Genomic DNA, 18,015 nt, shown 5'->3' with positions numbered 1-18,015 from the left:
TTTCTGATTTTGAGATTCTCATTGTGAAGGAGGAAGAAGGAGTTAGGAAGTTACGAGTCTGGGAAACTTTCACAGCGTTTGAAATAAAATGAGAGCAGAGAGTGAAAATGTGGGCGACACGTGTGAGATATGGATTGTATTGGAGGAGCACCGCAGGGGATTAGCTGAGGCCTTGAGGAGTTGATGGGATGAATTCACGAGAGTAATAGACAGGACGGCTGCGGAAGGCCGCGTCGCTTTTACTGTTGACTTTGCATGCGCTGACCATTAACTACAGCCAGTAATGTGCATCTTTGGAGGTTCAAGTTTGCCTCTTCTTTTGGAAAACACAGAAAGTTCTCACATTTTCCTAAACAAATAAAGAAACGAAGTAAGGAGATGAATGGATTCTCAATTCCTGACAGTGCAGAGTATTTTTGCGCTGCGTTAGTACAATAGAGTTATGCTCTATAGTGACTATTAAAGGTTTTTCTTTTTTTCAAATGAGATGCAGTGAGTGGGATTTATTCATGTTGGTCCTCTAAATAAATAATAATAAGGAGAAGCAAAAAACGAGTTGTTGATGTGTGCCATGTCTTTTTATATTCTTTAACCGAACGAAATTATATATATATAGAGAGAGAGATTATAGTAACAGAAGAGTAAAGTTGAACGAAGGTAGCGTGCGCAGGATCCGTTCTGTGTTCGGATCCCTGCGAGGGCAGAGTTTTCTTTGGTTCTCTGTTCATAGTCCAGCAAAGGCGCACAACATCCCGAGAACAAGACAATGACTGGGAATAGTTATCTAAATAAAATAATAATACAGACATGTTGAATTAATTTTAGTTTTAAATAAAAGACTTATTTCTCATAGTTATTAATTTTTTTTAAATTATCCGGATACTCCCTCAATCAAGTAGAAGTAGGAGAGGTGATATTAAAGAAGATGATTGTGGTGTTTTAAGAAAAACTTGTCATATTTTTTATAATTAACTAGCTTATCTAATTTTCTTAATCTAATCAAATTAGTTAAATAGGTCTTATATTAAAAATAAAAAGAGTATGATGCGAAATATGGCACTTTGAATAAATGAATAATGCGGGGGCGAATGAGTTTGTGAAGAGAGGAGGAAAAGAGAAAGCGAGCACGTCTCAGGATTGCTTCTCTGAAACTCACGGAACCAAATCAAGCGAACTTCACTTGACCCAAATTTGGTAGGAAAACCGCAGCTCAAGTTCCAAGACTCATCCCGACAAGGCTCTCAACAATTTCTATAAATTGCAAATAAACTGAAACATAAGTCATGCATGACATATGTGAGTTCCACGAGTCAAGCGCCGCCTTCGGGTCCGGGATATGCTCTCCCTCTCTTTTTCCCCTCATTCGCAACCTTCAATTTTATCAGATCACAATACAATTATTTAATTTTATCAATTTTGCATTGCCTTAAGAAGTGATTTTCATGTTTACCAGTGAGAACATAAAGCGGATGGAAGGAAAACGGGGATTGTGGCATTCAGGGTTTGGCGGGAGGCTTGCTGGTCAAGAAGCCCAATAATATTTGGACTTTGGAGATGAAGATACGAACCCGATATTCGGCCTATCGGGCCTCCCAAGAAACCCCATAATTCAAAGGTCAAACACGTCATGTTCATTTATTCCATGCCTTGCTCTCCAAACAAAGGACTGAAGAAAATGGGGGGTGCGGCGGGCTGGAGGGGACCAAAGCGTCAGAAACGTGACCAACTTGTTCATTTTATACTACCTCCGGTCCTAATTATAAGAGCTAGTAGGCTAATTTGAGGAGATTAAGGAAGTAAATTGAGTTAGTTATTTGTCCTAAATATGTGTTGTATTTCCTAAAATATCCTTACTAATCAAATGTATTAACTAGAACTATAATTATTAGAAGAATTATTTTAAAAAAAAAGAGTAAATATGAGTGATAAAGTGGATTAGGGTCTTATATTTAGAACTAAAATAAAAGTTAAATAGGGTCTTATATTAAGGAGCAGAGGTAGTAATTTGGAGGGCACTATTTTGGGGGAGTAGGTCAGTGACTTGGACAGCAAGGCATGCACATGCATACAGCTACAGGCAGCATAATAAGACGACGCCTTTTTAATTTCCTTATTAAAAAAACAACGAAGTAATGGTCTATTTAAATGTGCTTCGGTTTGCACTGCTAATCTGCTCATACCCTCTCCTCCTATCCCTTGTTCTGGTTTGTTCTGTTTTATTGGGTTGGGGAGGACGATGAAGATATGAGTTGGTTCGCTCGTCGTGCGTAAAGAGCATATCAATTGCCTTGCCGACATTCCACTGTTTCTGAGTCCTCCTCCTCCCCCCATTCTCTTTCCTTCTATATTTTCTTCTATTCTTCCTTTTCTTATGCACATGAGTTGTTATATTATTGTTGTTGACATTTTCTTTCATTTCACTAGTTGAGTTGCTATGCCGTAATTATTGTTGAAAAATTATTTGAGTCTTGCATGGGCGGATTGAGAATGAATTTTTCTTTTTGTTTCTATATTTTTTAACCCAGTCCTCAACAAATGGAATACTCTTCAATTTAGCTCCACTTAAAATTTTCAAAACCTTCCTATTCTGTTGATGCACCCTTCCCTGTCTTTGAATATTAGTCTATTCCCACGCTGTCCACTTCACAACCTGAAAGGGCAGTGATGCCTGCTGTTGGGACTTGAGATACGCTGGGATCTGGTGCTCATGTTTCAGAATAATCTTTCTTACCCTGGAATTACTTCATTCTTAATACGCGCAAATTCAAATTTCTTTTTTTTCTTCTCGTTCTGAGATAAATTCATACTTCCACCAACTGTACATATACTTTTAACTGCGTAAGATTCTAATGTCTGCATACACCGAGAACCTAATAAAAAAGTTCAATCCCTTTAAATGATCCCTAACCCATCTCAAGTCTCCCCCTTATTGTTTCATTCATCATGCATGATTCATAGTGATAATTTTTCCCTCTTCTAACTTTTAAATGCAGTTAGCGATGGTGAAACAGTCCCAAAGAAGACAGAGATTCACTGAACAACGGATTCATCGAGTTTGGTGAACCTCGGATTGCTCTTGAGCAGTCAGCTTGAATATTTCATTTGCTACCCATGCATTCGTATCGTTGCTGGTAGTATTATACTCTTTCTGGTAATTATTAGCTAATTCACAAATAACAAATAATTAGTTAAAATTAGTTAAAGATAATAAATAGATTAAAAATATACTTTTGTTTTCAAATATGTTCTTAAAAAAAATTTTTAAAAATGTGTGGGAAAATGTAATAATAGAAAAATAACTAAGGATAACATTAAAAAATACATTAAACGTTAAGGTAAACTTAAATTAAAACTTGTAAAATAGAATACAATTTTTTTAAATTAGAAGTTTATGAATAGAAGCCGAGGATATTGAATTCCATGAATCTCGTGTTTGGTTGGTGAAGGTAACGGGGGAGTTTTTTAAATTATCTGCTTTTCCTTTCCTCCCCCCCCCCCCGCCCCTTTTCTTTTTCTGTTCGAGGCGTGCTTTGGGCACGTGGGCGTGCCATGTGGTGCTCCGTGAATATCGCACTGTCGAGCTTTGATAAATTTATCATCTTTTTTTGCGCTGATATATTAATTCATTGAGTTATGAAGTTGGCCGCGAAAAGAATATATATACACATTAATTATTTATTAATTATATTATCTTATGTATTATTAATTATGTTGGTAAAAAAACATATTATTAACAATTTTATTCCTTCAAATTAAAATATATCATAAAATCTATTTTTTCTGTAATTATCATATTAACTTATGTCTTTTTTTTAGTAATTTGTATATATAAAAAGTGCTCCTGATAACAACTATCCAAACACTCTCACTTCTCAGAATCACTTTTTTACAAAATCTATTCTTCACAAAATCTATTTTCCTCAGAATCTATTTTCCAGAATCACTTTTCCAAACCACGGTTTGGTTTCATCCAAACACACCCATAGTACGCTTTAGCAGACCCGTTGTCACGATTTTGGCTTTTTTCTAATGAGATGGGACTAGTTTTATGCGAGCTTAAGATGAACGTGTCCGTGTGAAATTGATGGCGAACATGTGTAGATTCCGGGAATCCCAGGATGATTATTGTAATGGGTATACAGATCAGAGTGAAGAAAGTGAGATCAAATAAAATATAGGGAAAATTTCAGTCAAAGACTGCTGTAGCAAATTTATTTTAATCAGCCCCCAAACAATATGAAATTTTACTACAGGACCTAAGGGGGAAAGTGAAATTAATTGGACAAAAAAAAAAAGACACAAATATCCCTGTTAACTTTTGCTCCTAAAATTAAACAAAACAGGACTGAAAATTAGAATAAACTTTCATCATACTCTTTCCTTTCTCACACTGAAATCTCTCTCGCATGCTCTTTCCTTTTGCACATCAGAACTCGCCATCTGTCTACTGGTTGTGGCATTCTAAAAAGTCGCAAAAATTGTCCAAAGGAGATTCATTGTCGTTCGTTGTGCTGGTTCTCTCGCTCTCAAAACTCACATATGGATCTGTTATTAAGCTTGAATGGATCTATTATTTTTCAAATATGAAAATTTTCTGTTCTGTGAGATACTTGATTGTTGCTTGTTATAGTAATAGTAGGTATTTTGTTTGGTATATTTGTAAGTCTGAGAATCCTGTTGCTTGAATGTGTGCTGTGAAAGTTAAATCTACAGAAAAATGATAATTTGATGTTGCTAAAATATGTATTTGTATTATAAATTTGTAAATTCGAGTTGTCTAGGAAAATGACAATTCGTGTTGTGAAAACTTGTATATCTGTTGCTAATTCGCAAATTTCTGTTATAAGTATACACTATGTTTAATTATTGAAAGTTGATTGAAATTGATACTTGAATGATATGCAGCTACAGATAACAAAAGGCTAGCAGTAGTGGAAAACAATTAATTTGCATCTCCCATGTGGGAAGTGAAGTTGTGAAGAACTGCAATCACCATTGACTACTCGCCATCCTAAAAGACTTAGAACTAGGAGGATTGAATCACAATTCTAGTAGAAGAAAGTATATCATTGCCTAAGATGTAGTGAAACTGGTCATGCTAGAAAGACTTGTCCTTGAACCCTGTGTGACTTTATTGTCGAAAATAGTCTTTTCTGGTTTAATATAGAGCCGCTTTTGCACATGAATGAATCTCGATATGTATTTTTGGATTGATTGAAGAAGTAGCTATGAGAACCCATTTAATATTTTTGGTGGTGAATTGGAATCTATTTTGCATAGTGATGTGCTAGTTGAAAAATGTCATGATGGTACTGGACAATAAGCCATCCTCAACACTGCACTGAAATTGGCTGACAGTAATGTAAATGTATGAAAATCTTTATCCACTTATGAATAGATGTATTTCTATTATTAACACATGTATCCCTGTTGCAAATTGCCTAATTCCAGTTATGAATGAAACATCCAGACTTGTGCATAAACTTTTTATTTTAAATACTCCACTTGTAAATGGAAGACGATGTAACTGGTGGTAATACATATATTCTTGTTGCAAATTTCTTTATTTTGGTTGTGAATGAACACTTGCTCCTAGACTTATAATCAACTTGTCAATTCAACTAACTCACTTGCAAATAGACATATTCTTATTGTCAATATATGTATTTTTGTTGTAAATTCTCTATTTCTAGTTATGAATGAACACTCGCTTCCAAACTTATAATCAATTTGTCAATTTAACTAGTTCATTTGCAAGTGGTCATGTTTTTATCATTAATATATGTATTTTTGTTACAAATTTCCTAATTTCAGATGCAAATAAGTCCTCTCAAACTCTTAAATTGTTCAACCTCTTCAATTCAACCAGCTCGCTTGCAAATAGACATATTGTTGTTAATATACATATACGTGTTGCAAATTTCCTAATTCTAGTTACAAACAGGCTTTCCTAGACTTGTGAATCATGTTCAACTTCCTCGATTCAATTACCTCACTTGTAGATGGACATATTGTTATTGTTAATATATGTATGCATATTGCAATTTTTATAATTTTAGTTCAATTAAGTCCTCTCAGACTTGTGAATCAACATGTCCAACTTTTTTAATCATATTAGTTTATTTGTAAATAGACGAGTTCTTGTTGTTAATGTACACATCCGTGTTGTAAATTTTCTAATTTCACTTGTGAATAATCTCTCCAGACTTGTTATATTATCATGTTCAACTTTTTAGTTATATTAGCTTATTTGCAAATGGATGAGTTTCTCTAACAAATTAACTTATTCATATTGCATATTTTCTAATTCCAATTGTGAATAATATATCACACACTCGTAAATTGGTAAGAAAAGACTAAAGATTACAATTAATTAACTTGCAACATACTCATAATATATTTCCTAAAAAGAAAATTGTTCAAATTATCTATTCACAACTTTTAACATAGTTTCAAGTAACTTAAATTACATGTCAAACAGAAAATTCAACAATTTGCCATGTCATCGCTTTCTTTTCTGTTGTGTCTTTATCTGTTGAAGTAGTTTTGCAATAGCAACTGACTTCATATTCCAGAACTTGGTTCAAGTGTTTCTCTAATTGCCATGCTCTATGTTCTTGCACCATTCTTGCTTATGATAGGCAAAATTCCATAATATCATGCTGTAAAGTCACTAATTGTTATTGTTAATATCCTAACTATATATGTTTACAATAGAAATTTGTGAATTGGCAACAGATATACAGGTTTTCACAACACAAATTGCCATTTTCCTAGACAACTTGAATTTACAAATTTATAATGCGAATACATATTTTAGCAACATCAAGTTATCATTTTTTCTACAGATTTAGCTTTCACAGCACCCATTCAAGTAACAGGATTATCAGACTTACAAATATGCCAGACAAAATACCCACTATTACTATAACAACCACAATCAAGTATCTCAAAGAACAGAGACTTTTCATATTCGAACAATAACAAATTCATTAAAGCCTAATAATAGATCCATATGCGAGTTTTAAGAGTGACAGAACCAGCACAACAAATGAAAATGAATCTTCTTTGGATGATTTCTGTGACTTTTCAGAGCACCACAATCAGTAGACGGATGGCGAGTTCTAAGATGCAAAAGGAAAGAGCATGCAAGAGAGGGAAGAGTATGATGAAAGTTTATCTTGATTTTTGGTCCTCTTCTGTTCAATTTCAGGAGCAAAAGTTAACAGGGATATTTGCTTTTTTTTTCTTTGTCCAATTAATTTCACTACCCCCAGGTCTTGCGGTGAAGTTTCAGATTGTTTTGGGGGCTGATTGAAATAAATTTGCTATAACGCTCCTTGATTGAAATTTTCTCTAAAGTATAATTTAGGCAACCATGCCCAGGTTTTGGCACAGAGAATAAAATCCCAAAAACCCCATTCCCCAGTTAAAAGAAGAAGGAAATTCTAAAATTGCTTCGGTGCTTAAATTAGAAGTACACTCTTTTAATTTTCATGAATAAATTCCACGCATAATTGCTTGCCTAAAAAATTTGACCAAGTAAAATGAACCCAATTCGAAGTCCAGCGCAAAAGTTGGGAGGATCCAATCCTAACTTCAGAAATCTCGTAAGCTTCGCAAAGTCGGTCCTCGCCAAAACAATTTGTCTTGTCTGTTGTTGTTGTTTTTTTTTTTTTTTGCCATATTACATATATTCATTTTTTTAAGTTTTATTTCAGTCATGACATAAGTATTTCATTTTATGAACTTGACATTGCCCAGTTAACTTTGTCGAACATTATTTACATGCATCATAAAATGATGAGAATATAAAAGAAATTAGGCTTGGATGAAATTTTTGATAAATTACCCGACTCCTCTCGCAACAGCCTCAGGATCCATCATCCGGGACTGTTTTTAGACCCGGGAGGTGGGGCCCCTCTCTTAAGTCCATATTTATACTGGGCTCATCAGCCCATTTGTCTAGAAAGAAACGCCATAATTATTTTTTCAATGAAAAGAAAAACGATTTAAAACTCTCATAGTGAGTCTTTTTTTTTTTTGGGTGCTAATTTAGTGAGTCAACGAGACACACTTCCTTACTAAGCGATGTAAGTTATTAACTTAGGAGTACCATTTCGCGAAAAATCCTGAGGCCTGAGCTAAATGTTCATATTTTCACTCATACTATAAAATTCGATGTGTAAAATGAGTTCTATGCCAACAACATAATCAGATCAGAGGAAAAAAAGGTCATTTTTGGGAGGAAGTTCAATAACTTTGAACGGGTAAAGGAGCTTAAAATTATTTTTTCAAATGAAAAAGAAAACAAAGCAGTAGATCTGAAAGAAAACTGCCGGCCAAAGAAGATCTGAAAGAAAACTTAACCAGGCATCTCCGCCGTCTGCGGTATTAACGAATTTCTGAGTAGAATGGTGAGAGAGCATTACTCGTCGTCGCCATCATGGTTCGCCGACACAGTTACTGTTGCAGTGCTTTTTCTCGTAGCAGTTCATGTCATTGCATTGGTACCCCTCAGTTTTCTTCCCTCCCCACTTTATTTCATTCATCATGCATAGCTGTAATTTCTCCCCTCATTTTGATTGTAGGTATATTCGCTTTATAAATTAGCGAACTTCAGACAACCCCAAGGAAAAAAGATTCAATGACCAACACCAACAGATTGATTCATTGAACATTAAGTTTGGTGAACCTCGGATTGCTCTTGTAGGAAATCTTTACTCGATATAGTTCATTTGAAAGGATCGTTTCATAGTCTGCCGAAAATTTCTGCTCGGTCATTCCTTCGAGAGTTCGTAAGTCCTCGGACTCTTAACTACTCGCGGTTCTATTATAGTATTTGATTGCATCACTTACCATTTCAAGCAGTGACTGCATCGACATTGATCAGATTGTAACTCTGATGATCATGTGAAGGAATTTTGTCAATTCTCCAAATCTGTTGATTATTAAATCAGTTTTCTTTAGCTATTGTCTTTTGTGTTAAATTCCATGTATCTCCCTTTTGGTTGGTGAAGGCAATGATTGAGAGGAATTCTCTCTATCTCTCTCTCTATGAGGTGTGCTTCTGGAATTCCAATCACTTAAGTTTCTGTATGTTGATATATTAATTCATTCAACTAGAAAGTCACCGAAAAGAGTGTGAATTTATTACACTTTAGCCATAGAGTTATGATTTTAGCTCTAGAAGATCAAGAACTAGTTTTATGCCAGCTACCAAAACACCAAGATGAATATGTCCATGTGATGAAACTGACGAATTGTGAGAGTTCCAGTATGATTATTGTGTCGGGTATACAGATGTGCTTTCTTATATATGAAAATAAAATAACTGTACAGAAGAAAGAGAGGTCAAATGAGTATATTTTTTGGATAGCCTAGCCATCCCCTGCTTTTGGCGCACAAAACTGAAAGAGTTAAAATTTCCACTTTTCCTGCATTTTTGTGTTTGTATCGAAGTTAAGTGTTGGAAACCAGTAGTCCTGAGATGTTCGTGAGCTGGAAATTAAGCAATAAACGGTGGCAGCGGTAATCATCAATCTCGTGAGGTTGCCTTATCTTGTTCCTTAACAAATACGAATGTTCACTTAAACGTCCATGTATATTCAAAGATATCCCAGTGACAATGACGTCAGATTCCATAAGCTTCCAATCTCACTCGCTCCATTTTAATTTTGTTTCAGATGAAATCAGAGAATATAAGGATTGTTATAGAGGTGACAAACATTATTCTAGGTCCCGTTATTTCAGAAACAGTGAGTGTCTCACATGCTAGACTTTCTGCAATGAAAAACATCCCACGCTAACAAACAAAGAATGGACAAATCAATCCACCAATTTATGCATTAGTAGCTTCACAAGATCGTCGAATCTCACCCTCTTCATCTGTTTTCACTCCAACAATGGTCAGCTTCAGGAATGATTGGCTCCATTTCTGAAAGAAAAGTTCCTGGTCATTTGCCAGATCGTCCACTAATTTCCTTGTTTGGTTATCACTCAGCAGAACAGAATCCGACTGGAACAGACCCTTGTGAGCCAGCAGATTCCGGTAATACTGGTTGTCAAACACCATAGATGTTTCAGGATCATTGTTAACTGTTACAGATGGGTTTGAATTTGATCCACACTCTCTCATCAGTTCATTTGCATAACTACTGTCAAGGTCATTGCCAACCAGCCTAAGCCTCCCTTTTGAGTCTTGTTGGAACCTGTCCCTAAAAGAGATGCAGTGGGCTGATCCTATGGTATGAGCCCCTGCAAAACTTACCGTTAATAAACTTCCACTAATCAGAGCCAAAACCAATATTTGCAGATACATGCACCCATATATTGTCAATAATCAAAGGAAGGGGGAAACGATTGAGAGTGAAAGAAATGAAGATTAATAATAGTGATAACCTGAAAGAATGACAAGGTCGTCAAGGGACAATCCCTTGGAGAAGAAGAGCTTGACCATCTCATCCATTGTAAAACTGGTGTCAACAATGTTGGGTCTGACATTGGAAGCCAGTGAAACCATCCCATCTCTCCTGCCCGTGGGAATCTCAACTACGGGTCCACCAACCTGTTCTCCAGTTCCATATCACTCATACCAGAACTTTATTGTGCTTACTGAAGATTGAACATTTAACAGCATTGCGGTGAGGGAATAAGAAAACTTACAGCTTCAACGGCATCTCTCGCCGCCAGAGCAATTATGTCAGCACAAGAAACGGTTCCTGGGCAGAAAATCTCAAGCACTCTTTTTGCTGAATCTATCACTGAAAATCCTCCCACTGACCTGTTTGCTGGATCACTTTGCTCTGTATTGTTCCCTTGCAACGTCAACGATGCATCACATCCCTGCATATCGTGAACCAATCATTTGCACTGAGGAGGGATGTCTGTGGCCACTATGAGCCATGATTGAACAGAAAAGCCAACACTTAGTGCACAGTCTCGATTAGCTTGCAGTTCCATTGCACGTAACCCTGAGGTTATCTCAGCTTCAAATCCGTTTGAGTATTCTTTACATTTTCATTTTTTGCAATCAAATTAAAACAGACAGAAGAAAATTCTTTATTTCCAAGAAACCTTAATACAAGGGTTTGTAAGGGAATGGCATAGGAACACTAACCTCCACGAAGCAATCATGGAAGACCAAGCGAAGGAGCTTTCCGGGAATGGAGGGATCGTCAGAAGAGAAAGAACGGACAGTGTTTCTTACAATGAACTCTGCAGAAGGGCATGAAGCAGCATAGAAGTTGTAAGAGAGGTTGCCTGAAACGGAGCCTGCAATAAACAAGCTGAAAACAAGGAAAACTGCCGTGGAAAAAACTATTGCCCTCGGCTCCATTTAGTCTAGTCGTTCTTAGACTTGAAGCGTAGCATTTACATAGAGCATGGAGTCTCTTGTTACTTGATTATAATGGGAAAGATAAAACAAAAGAGGAGGTGGCAATGAAGCCGTGTGTATTAAAAGCTACATTTATGTGGTTCGGTGATGTCAGGAGGTAGATGGGGTTTTGGTCATGCAATTTCCCTCTAGCCTATCAATGTTTAACTCCTTCAGCAAGCATTTAAGTTCCTTGTTCCCAGCTCTATTAGTGCTACTACTGTTTTCTTTCATTTAATTGGTTTTAATATTTGGTGTCTTATTCAAATGCGCTTTCAGGACCCATCCTTAACCATAGAAGCCCCCCCATTTGGCAATCCACATTACCAAGAAAGATAAATATTAAAACGCAGTAAAAAGTTATTAGGAGGAAAGAGAAGCGCCCGAGCTGTCATTATTTCACAGTTGATGCAGCAGAGCCATGGGATATTTATGACTAGATGTTATTGGTGTTTTTAGGTTGCCCAGAAAAATGGGACAAGTGGAATATGTATTAGGTGTGGAAGCACAAATCTGCAAGCCAAATGAAATCAAACCCTAAGAAAATAAACTTCATGGAAAATCATACTACTTTATACACTGAACAGAAAGGTAAGGCTAAATGAAAGAAAAAGATTAAACTGGGCTGGCTGTTGACAATGTCAATAAATAGAACACAGAGGAGAAACCGTACAGTACAAGATCAGTGAAACGAAGAGCAGTAAATTTGATACCAGGAACAAGTTCGCTGTGTCTGATAACTGAAACTGCAGGGTAGTAGAAAATGATGGCAGTCGCCATCCTTTATAGTTCCACTGTACTCAGCAGTTGATAATACAACTTGCAAGGAAGGTTAGGGTGGCTTCTTAAAGAACATCCCCAAACAATTTTTTCCTTCAAAAAATGCACTGCCCACTTCTGAATCTATAACCCGTTGATCTTAATGGAGATCCAGCTAGCCTCAAATATAATCATCGGAGATGCGGAGACAGCCCAGAAAAAGGAGGAAATAGATTCTCGCAGTTTACTGAAAAAGGAAAAGAAGTGCATGCACTTGCTCAGCTGAGGCCCTCCCTCTCTTTTTCTCTTCTAAACTCACACCCCAATTTACGTTCGAGTAATTAAGGTGATAGAAGGCATACTACATCTTGAGTTAATGTTTTTATTTTGATTGTCAACTCCAGGACATTTTACAAGATATTTATATTCCCTTTTGATCTTATTTTTCGACGAATTTATTTAGCAAGTTCAAGATACGAGTTAAGTTTAATCAATCATCTACTTAAAAAGTTCCTGAATTTTAGAACGCCTTACGGCACACTCATATTCCCTTTCATTTTCTCGTTGACCAGATTTATCTTTTCTTTGATTGCAGGCTGTAAAATTGTAATACAGCCACGGTTGCTTTCTCTAAAACACCAAAACTGGATCGATAATGCTCGGAGAGATTGTCCAGTGCACGTCAATCATCTCTATAAGCAAAGTGTTTGGCCCCCAAAAAAACTCTAAAATCGAAGTATTCATACGTAGCGGTGTGATTGTTTCGGGCCTCAGGTTGTGTGGCCAGGAATTGCACAAGTATCCTCCGAACAAACTACTACCAAATGATGACAAAGTCCCGTCCTTCTTCTCTTCCCTCTTTGGTTCGGTCACAACAATTGACTAATTTCTTTACTCTTACCAGCCTCTGGCAATTTCTCTCCTCCATCTTCCTTCTTCAGTTTCCGAACCCAGCCAATCATGGCTTTGGTGAACCCGTTTCAAACTTCTCTGGTTTTTCGTCTTTCCCACCGGCCATCGAAGCAGAATTCGCCACCGGTACTTCTTTGCTCTCTCTCATCACAGCCCTTCAAACAATTATCAGCGAGGGGGAGGCATGCAAGGTGTGGCGCCATCGCAGATGTGAAAGATGCACCTTCGCTTGATCACAAAGACGAGGAAGATCACAAGGTTCTTGTGGGTCCTTCCAGCCAGGAAGAGCTTAGAGGTGATCGGGACGTTGCGGATTACGACTGGACCGAAGAATGGTACCCCCTGTATCTCACTCAAAATGTGCCCGACGATGCGCCTCTAGGTCTCAAAGTGTTTGATAAGCAGCTCGTATTGTTCAAGGACGGGAATGGCGAACTTCACTGTTACGAAGATCGTTGCCCACACAGGTAATTGCGTAATTAAGATATAAAACCAGGTTCTGTTCCTGAAAGATTCATGCATAAACTATTTAGCCATTGAAGCTTCCCAATTTGTTTATTCACTATATCGATTTAAGAATTTTTAGAGACTAAATTCAATTAATTACTTAGAAATTGAAATTGGGTTAGCAACTTGAGAGCCTCAGTAGTTGTTTGATTCAGGTTAGCCAAACTATCTGAGGGCCAATTGGTTGATGGTAGGCTTGAGTGCCTATACCATGGTTGGCAGTTTGAAGGCGAAGGGAAATGTGTGAAGATACCTCAGGTCTGTTTCACCTATCTTCAATGCTCATATTTTGCCCCAGTCGCTTCTGAAATTGATGGTATAAGATGTCACTAACTACAATATTTCTATAGCTTCCAGCTGATGCCAAAATCCCTCGTTCAGCTTGTGTTAAAACGTACGAGATCAGGGACTCTCAAGGAGTGGTGTGGGTGTGGATGTCTCGAAAGACTCCTTCTAATGTTACTAAGCTACCATGGTTTGAGAACTTTGCTAGGCCAGGGTTTCAAGATGTGTCCACAACTCATGAACTTCCTTATGATCACTCCATACTGCTGGAAAACCTGATGGATCCTGCTCACATCCCCATCTCACATGATAGAACAGATTGGACTGCTAAAAGAGAAGATGCGCAGCCACTGTCTTTTAAGGTGACTGAACGCACTGAAAGAGGATTTGCAGGTTGGTGGGGGAAAGAGAAAGATGGGTCTATGCCAAACTTTTTACGGTTTGAAGCTCCTTGTGTTCTCCAAAATAACAGGGAAATTGTGGACAAAAATGGTGAGAAGCACTACTTTACAGGCCTCTTCCTGTGTACGCCAACGGGGCAAGGGAAATCCTTGCTGATAGTAAGGTTTGGAACAACTAAAAGATCCCCACTAGCAAAACTGTTCCCTGAATGGTACTTCCATCAGAATGCAAGCAAGGTGTTTGAGCAAGACATGGGATTCTTGTCGTCTCAAAATGAGATTCTATTGAAAGAAAAGGTCCCAACAAAGGAACTGTACCTTAATCTGAAATCTTCAGACACATGGGTTGCTGAATACAGGAAGTGGATGGACAGAGCAGGACATGGCATGCCATACCATTTTGGTCACAGCACCATTTCACTGCCCAAGGAGCCTGCTGTGGTTGAACACGCCCCTGCCGGACTTGTCGCCGGACTCTCGGCTTCTTTGCCTGCTAAGGGAGGCATTGGAAGCATGCATGCTCCAAACTTGGCTAATAGATATTTCAGGCATGTAATACATTGCAAAGCGTGCAGAAGTGTCGTCAAAGCTTTCCAGACTTGGAAGAATGCACTCTCAGCTGTGGCTATTGCAATGGTTGCATTGGCAATCCTGGCGACTGGGAGGCAGTGGAAGGCACTTCTGTTGGTATCTGCGTCCATATGCTCAGCTGGAGCCTATGCATGTTCAACCGCCATCGCAATGAATACTACAAATTTCATTAGGACACACAGGAGACTCTGAGGGATTAATGTTACAAATCTCGTTACGCTTTTATGCTTCTCACAGTTGATAGTTTTGTGGAAATGATATATGGTTATTTACCACCCTATCTTTAACTCTCTTGTATTACACCTAACTATAAGAAAGGATTAGAAGTTATGCCCTCCTAAAAGAATGCTATAGGGGTTAATATTCAGGTTCTATAAGAAGTTACTCAAAAGAAATAAATTTTAAGGATAAAAATGAAAATGAAGGTAAATTTTATTGAGACAGATAAGGTTGTTATGGATTAAATTATATCTGGGTTCTATAATATTGTTTGTGGACTCAGGGCAGCGCATGGGGTTGTTAGTTTTAGTTTATAATTTGTAGAGGATGTCAGAAGGATTATTCAGGGAAAAGAATATATCTTTGCAAATTTTAACTCAAATTTATCTACGCATTTACATGCTGAAAGAAAATCTCTTGTACAGCTAGCTTAAAAAAAAAAAAGTCAGACACGGGTATATGGATGTTGAGAGTTTAAAATTTGCAGAGGATGTCGGAAGGATTATTCAAGACTCAGGAGAAAGGTTATATCTTTGCAAATTTTAACTCAATTCCATAAGCATCTACACGCTGAAAGAAAATCTCTTGTACAACTAGCCCCAACAGACCCCAACACTGCCCTATCATGTCAAATTTTGCAAAACAATGCAAATTCCAATATTTAACAAGAATGAACGAAAACTAGACCAATTGACTGCTTCAAGAAACATGTCAGCCTCGTGGAACCTGAACAAAGTTCTTTTACTGTAGAAGTTGTACACTGTTGAAGCCGCTGCGTTGTCGTCAGTTGGCCACAGAATCCACAAGACAAAAGGTTACCACGAATACTATGTGTTACTTTACAACTTCACAGCCGTAGTCCATTGTTTCTGAGTATTAGTTCTGCTCTTTGGGAGCAGGAGGTTCCTCCAACCATTTTGCACGAAACCCCGTGCCTTGACAATCAGAGCAGCACGTTGATCCCTGAAGGACAGATAGTAAACATGACAAATCTTGAAAATGGGCACGTAAAGCAAGTACAAGGAGAAAACAATATTAAGAAGAAAAGTTGTGTTGGGGAATTAAGCAACAATCCTTTATCATAGAAGTACCTTTCCAGAGCAAATAACACAGCTTGTGTTTTTGGATGGAACTTCGCAAAGCATGTTATCGCCAAGAATGAAGAACCCGGTACCACCACACCATTTGCATTCGATGTGTCCTTTTGAGTCGCAAGATGAACACACAATTGGCCTTGGTTGCTGCATGCAAAATAAATGTTGGAAAAATCAAGGACCACCATAGAGATAAGAAAGTATTTAGACTGCTCCGGACGGTAGATCTCCAGAGCAGCAAAACCAATCAGTCAGATCCAATCAAAATATGACTCAATTTATTGTCCTCAGCGCAGTTTGAGTCGGCTTCTAATTAGGTTGCACGATGAAAAACGATCTTTCATTAAAAAAAAATTTTCCTCTGTACTGCAGCGATTTTTAATCCACGTAGAGTATTATTTTACATTTAAAAAATGGTCTTTTAATGCATGTGTAAAAACTCAAAGAAGAAGAGAATTGAACCGGAGGGCGTGCAACTTGTACAAGATTGTATAATACAAGCAGAGAAAGCTATGATCATGATCACCCAAAAGTCCAAAACCACGCATTCAGTACCCCTGATTTTGACTGTCCAGCCAAATCCAGCACATTAAACAAACATATAAACTTACAGATTATCTTTAGATAACGTGAGACCCAAGTTCCCAAAGAGGGAGCATATTACAATGTGCATATAATAGACAAGACAAGCTTTCTTAATGCTTTATAATTGCAATTTTAGATAGAATTAAGTCAACATCCAGAAGACATGAAATGTACCTAGAGAACAGAAATGATGCAAATGCAACAGTGTTTGGCAATGTCCAGAAGAACCGAGAAAACAATTTGCGTTTCATTGTGGTCCATTTGAATCATATTCTGAGGCACAGAATTTTCCTCACCATAAGGTGTGCTCATACACTCAATTTCTTCGCAAAATTCACATATTATTCAATTGTGCAAAAGAGTAAAACGGAAACATGAAAATTGGGTTTGGAGAAAGCATAAAAGGCCTACTTGCCCGGGTAGTGAGGATAAAAACTGAACCATATTGATGGTGTTTGTTGTTCATACAATGATTCATATATAACTGACACTACGAGTGTACGGTAGCATACCCAAAACTGGGAGCCTCAGAAAGCTCTAATTTTTTCAGAGTGCTAACTTCGGTCAAATATTACCAGCACGCGAAGTTCACAAACTTTAAAAACCTCAATCACACAAGCTGATATAAGTGAAAGAGAAGGAGAAAGCAAACCTGAGAGATCAACCAGGCTCTTTCCATGCGCTTAATGAAATCGGAGGAGGAGTCCACCATAGACGCACGGATGCCGCAATTCCTAACGGGGCGGGACCTTGAATTAGCTGGTACGATAGGAACCGGCAATTTTCCCGCGAATAGGAAGCTTTTACCAGCCAGAGTGGCCGGAATGAGCGAAGACCCACTACAAGATACACAGGTCGTCATATCACTGGCGGAGAGCGAGTGATGAACAACAGGAGTAGATGATTGTACTGCAAAGCCAATCGAAGTGTTCTCGTCGTCGAAGGATCAAAAGGAACGCAGCCACTATAAATATTAAATGTGTATAAAACATCGGGCTTGTTTGGAAAAGACGTAAATATCAGGCGATATATATTTTTTTTTCCGCTTCCGTGGAAAGAGGAAAACCAAGATCCTTCCATTCCAATCCCATCGATGGTTCCGTCCAAAAAATAAAATAAAATAAAATCCCATCGATGGAAATATTATAAAAGAACAAAAGAAAGAAAGAAAAAAAAGAAACGGAAAAATCAGGGGAAATTTCCAGCTGGACGCAAGTGGAGCAAAGCTGCGTTGCGTTTAAAATTCAGCGATTGGGATTGGCATTCGGCTTTAGGAGGGGTCAAA

General features: G+C 37.6%; 3 protein-coding genes and 2 long non-coding RNA genes across 5 annotated transcripts; 3 read left to right on the top strand and 2 right to left on the bottom strand.

The window, feature by feature from the left end:
* Positions 1-2,232: 2,232 nt before the first annotated feature.
* On the top strand, positions 2,233-5,416 carry LOC114761916 (uncharacterized). Its single transcript, XR_003742200.1, has 2 exons — positions 2,233-3,151; positions 4,906-5,416. It is a non-coding gene; the product is annotated as an uncharacterized LOC114761916 (long non-coding RNA).
* Positions 5,417-8,386: 2,970 nt separating this feature from the next.
* LOC114761917 (uncharacterized) lies at positions 8,387-8,990 on the top strand. The gene is made up of 2 exons (XR_003742201.1): positions 8,387-8,510; positions 8,592-8,990. It is a non-coding gene; the product is annotated as an uncharacterized LOC114761917 (long non-coding RNA).
* A 656-nt stretch (positions 8,991-9,646) lies between these two features.
* On the bottom strand, positions 9,647-11,695 carry LOC114761913 (peroxidase 46-like). Its single transcript, XM_028951366.1, has 4 exons — positions 11,120-11,695; positions 10,666-10,845; positions 10,402-10,567; positions 9,647-10,257 (listed from the first exon to the last, which is right to left on the bottom strand). The coding sequence occupies exons 1-4, from the start codon at positions 11,336-11,338 to the stop codon at positions 9,842-9,844; spliced, it is 981 nt and encodes a 326-aa protein (XP_028807199.1). The 5' UTR covers positions 11,339-11,695; the 3' UTR covers positions 9,647-9,841.
* Positions 11,696-12,951: 1,256 nt separating this feature from the next.
* On the top strand, positions 12,952-15,175 carry LOC114761911 (protein TIC 55, chloroplastic). The gene is made up of 3 exons (XM_028951365.1): positions 12,952-13,515; positions 13,711-13,813; positions 13,906-15,175. Exons 1-3 carry the CDS (start codon positions 13,097-13,099, stop codon positions 15,022-15,024), a joined length of 1,641 nt encoding a protein of 546 aa, XP_028807198.1. The 5' UTR covers positions 12,952-13,096; the 3' UTR covers positions 15,025-15,175.
* A 234-nt stretch (positions 15,176-15,409) lies between these two features.
* LOC114761915 (chaperone protein DnaJ) lies at positions 15,410-17,740 on the bottom strand. The gene is made up of 3 exons (XM_028951368.1): positions 17,383-17,740; positions 16,143-16,292; positions 15,410-16,014 (listed from the first exon to the last, which is right to left on the bottom strand). The coding sequence occupies exons 1-3, from the start codon at positions 17,590-17,592 to the stop codon at positions 15,928-15,930; spliced, it is 447 nt and encodes a 148-aa protein (XP_028807201.1). The 5' UTR covers positions 17,593-17,740; the 3' UTR covers positions 15,410-15,927.
* Positions 17,741-18,015: the final 275 nt, after the last annotated feature.

The sequence above is a fragment of the Neltuma alba genome, unplaced genomic scaffold (genome assembly GCF_004799145.2).
Source record: "Neltuma alba isolate B1F8T4 unplaced genomic scaffold, ASM479914v2 tig00011150_pilon, whole genome shotgun sequence".
Classification (NCBI taxonomy): Eukaryota; Viridiplantae; Streptophyta; class Magnoliopsida; order Fabales; family Fabaceae; genus Neltuma; species Neltuma alba.
This window is presented reverse-complemented; position numbering and strand designations above follow the sequence as displayed.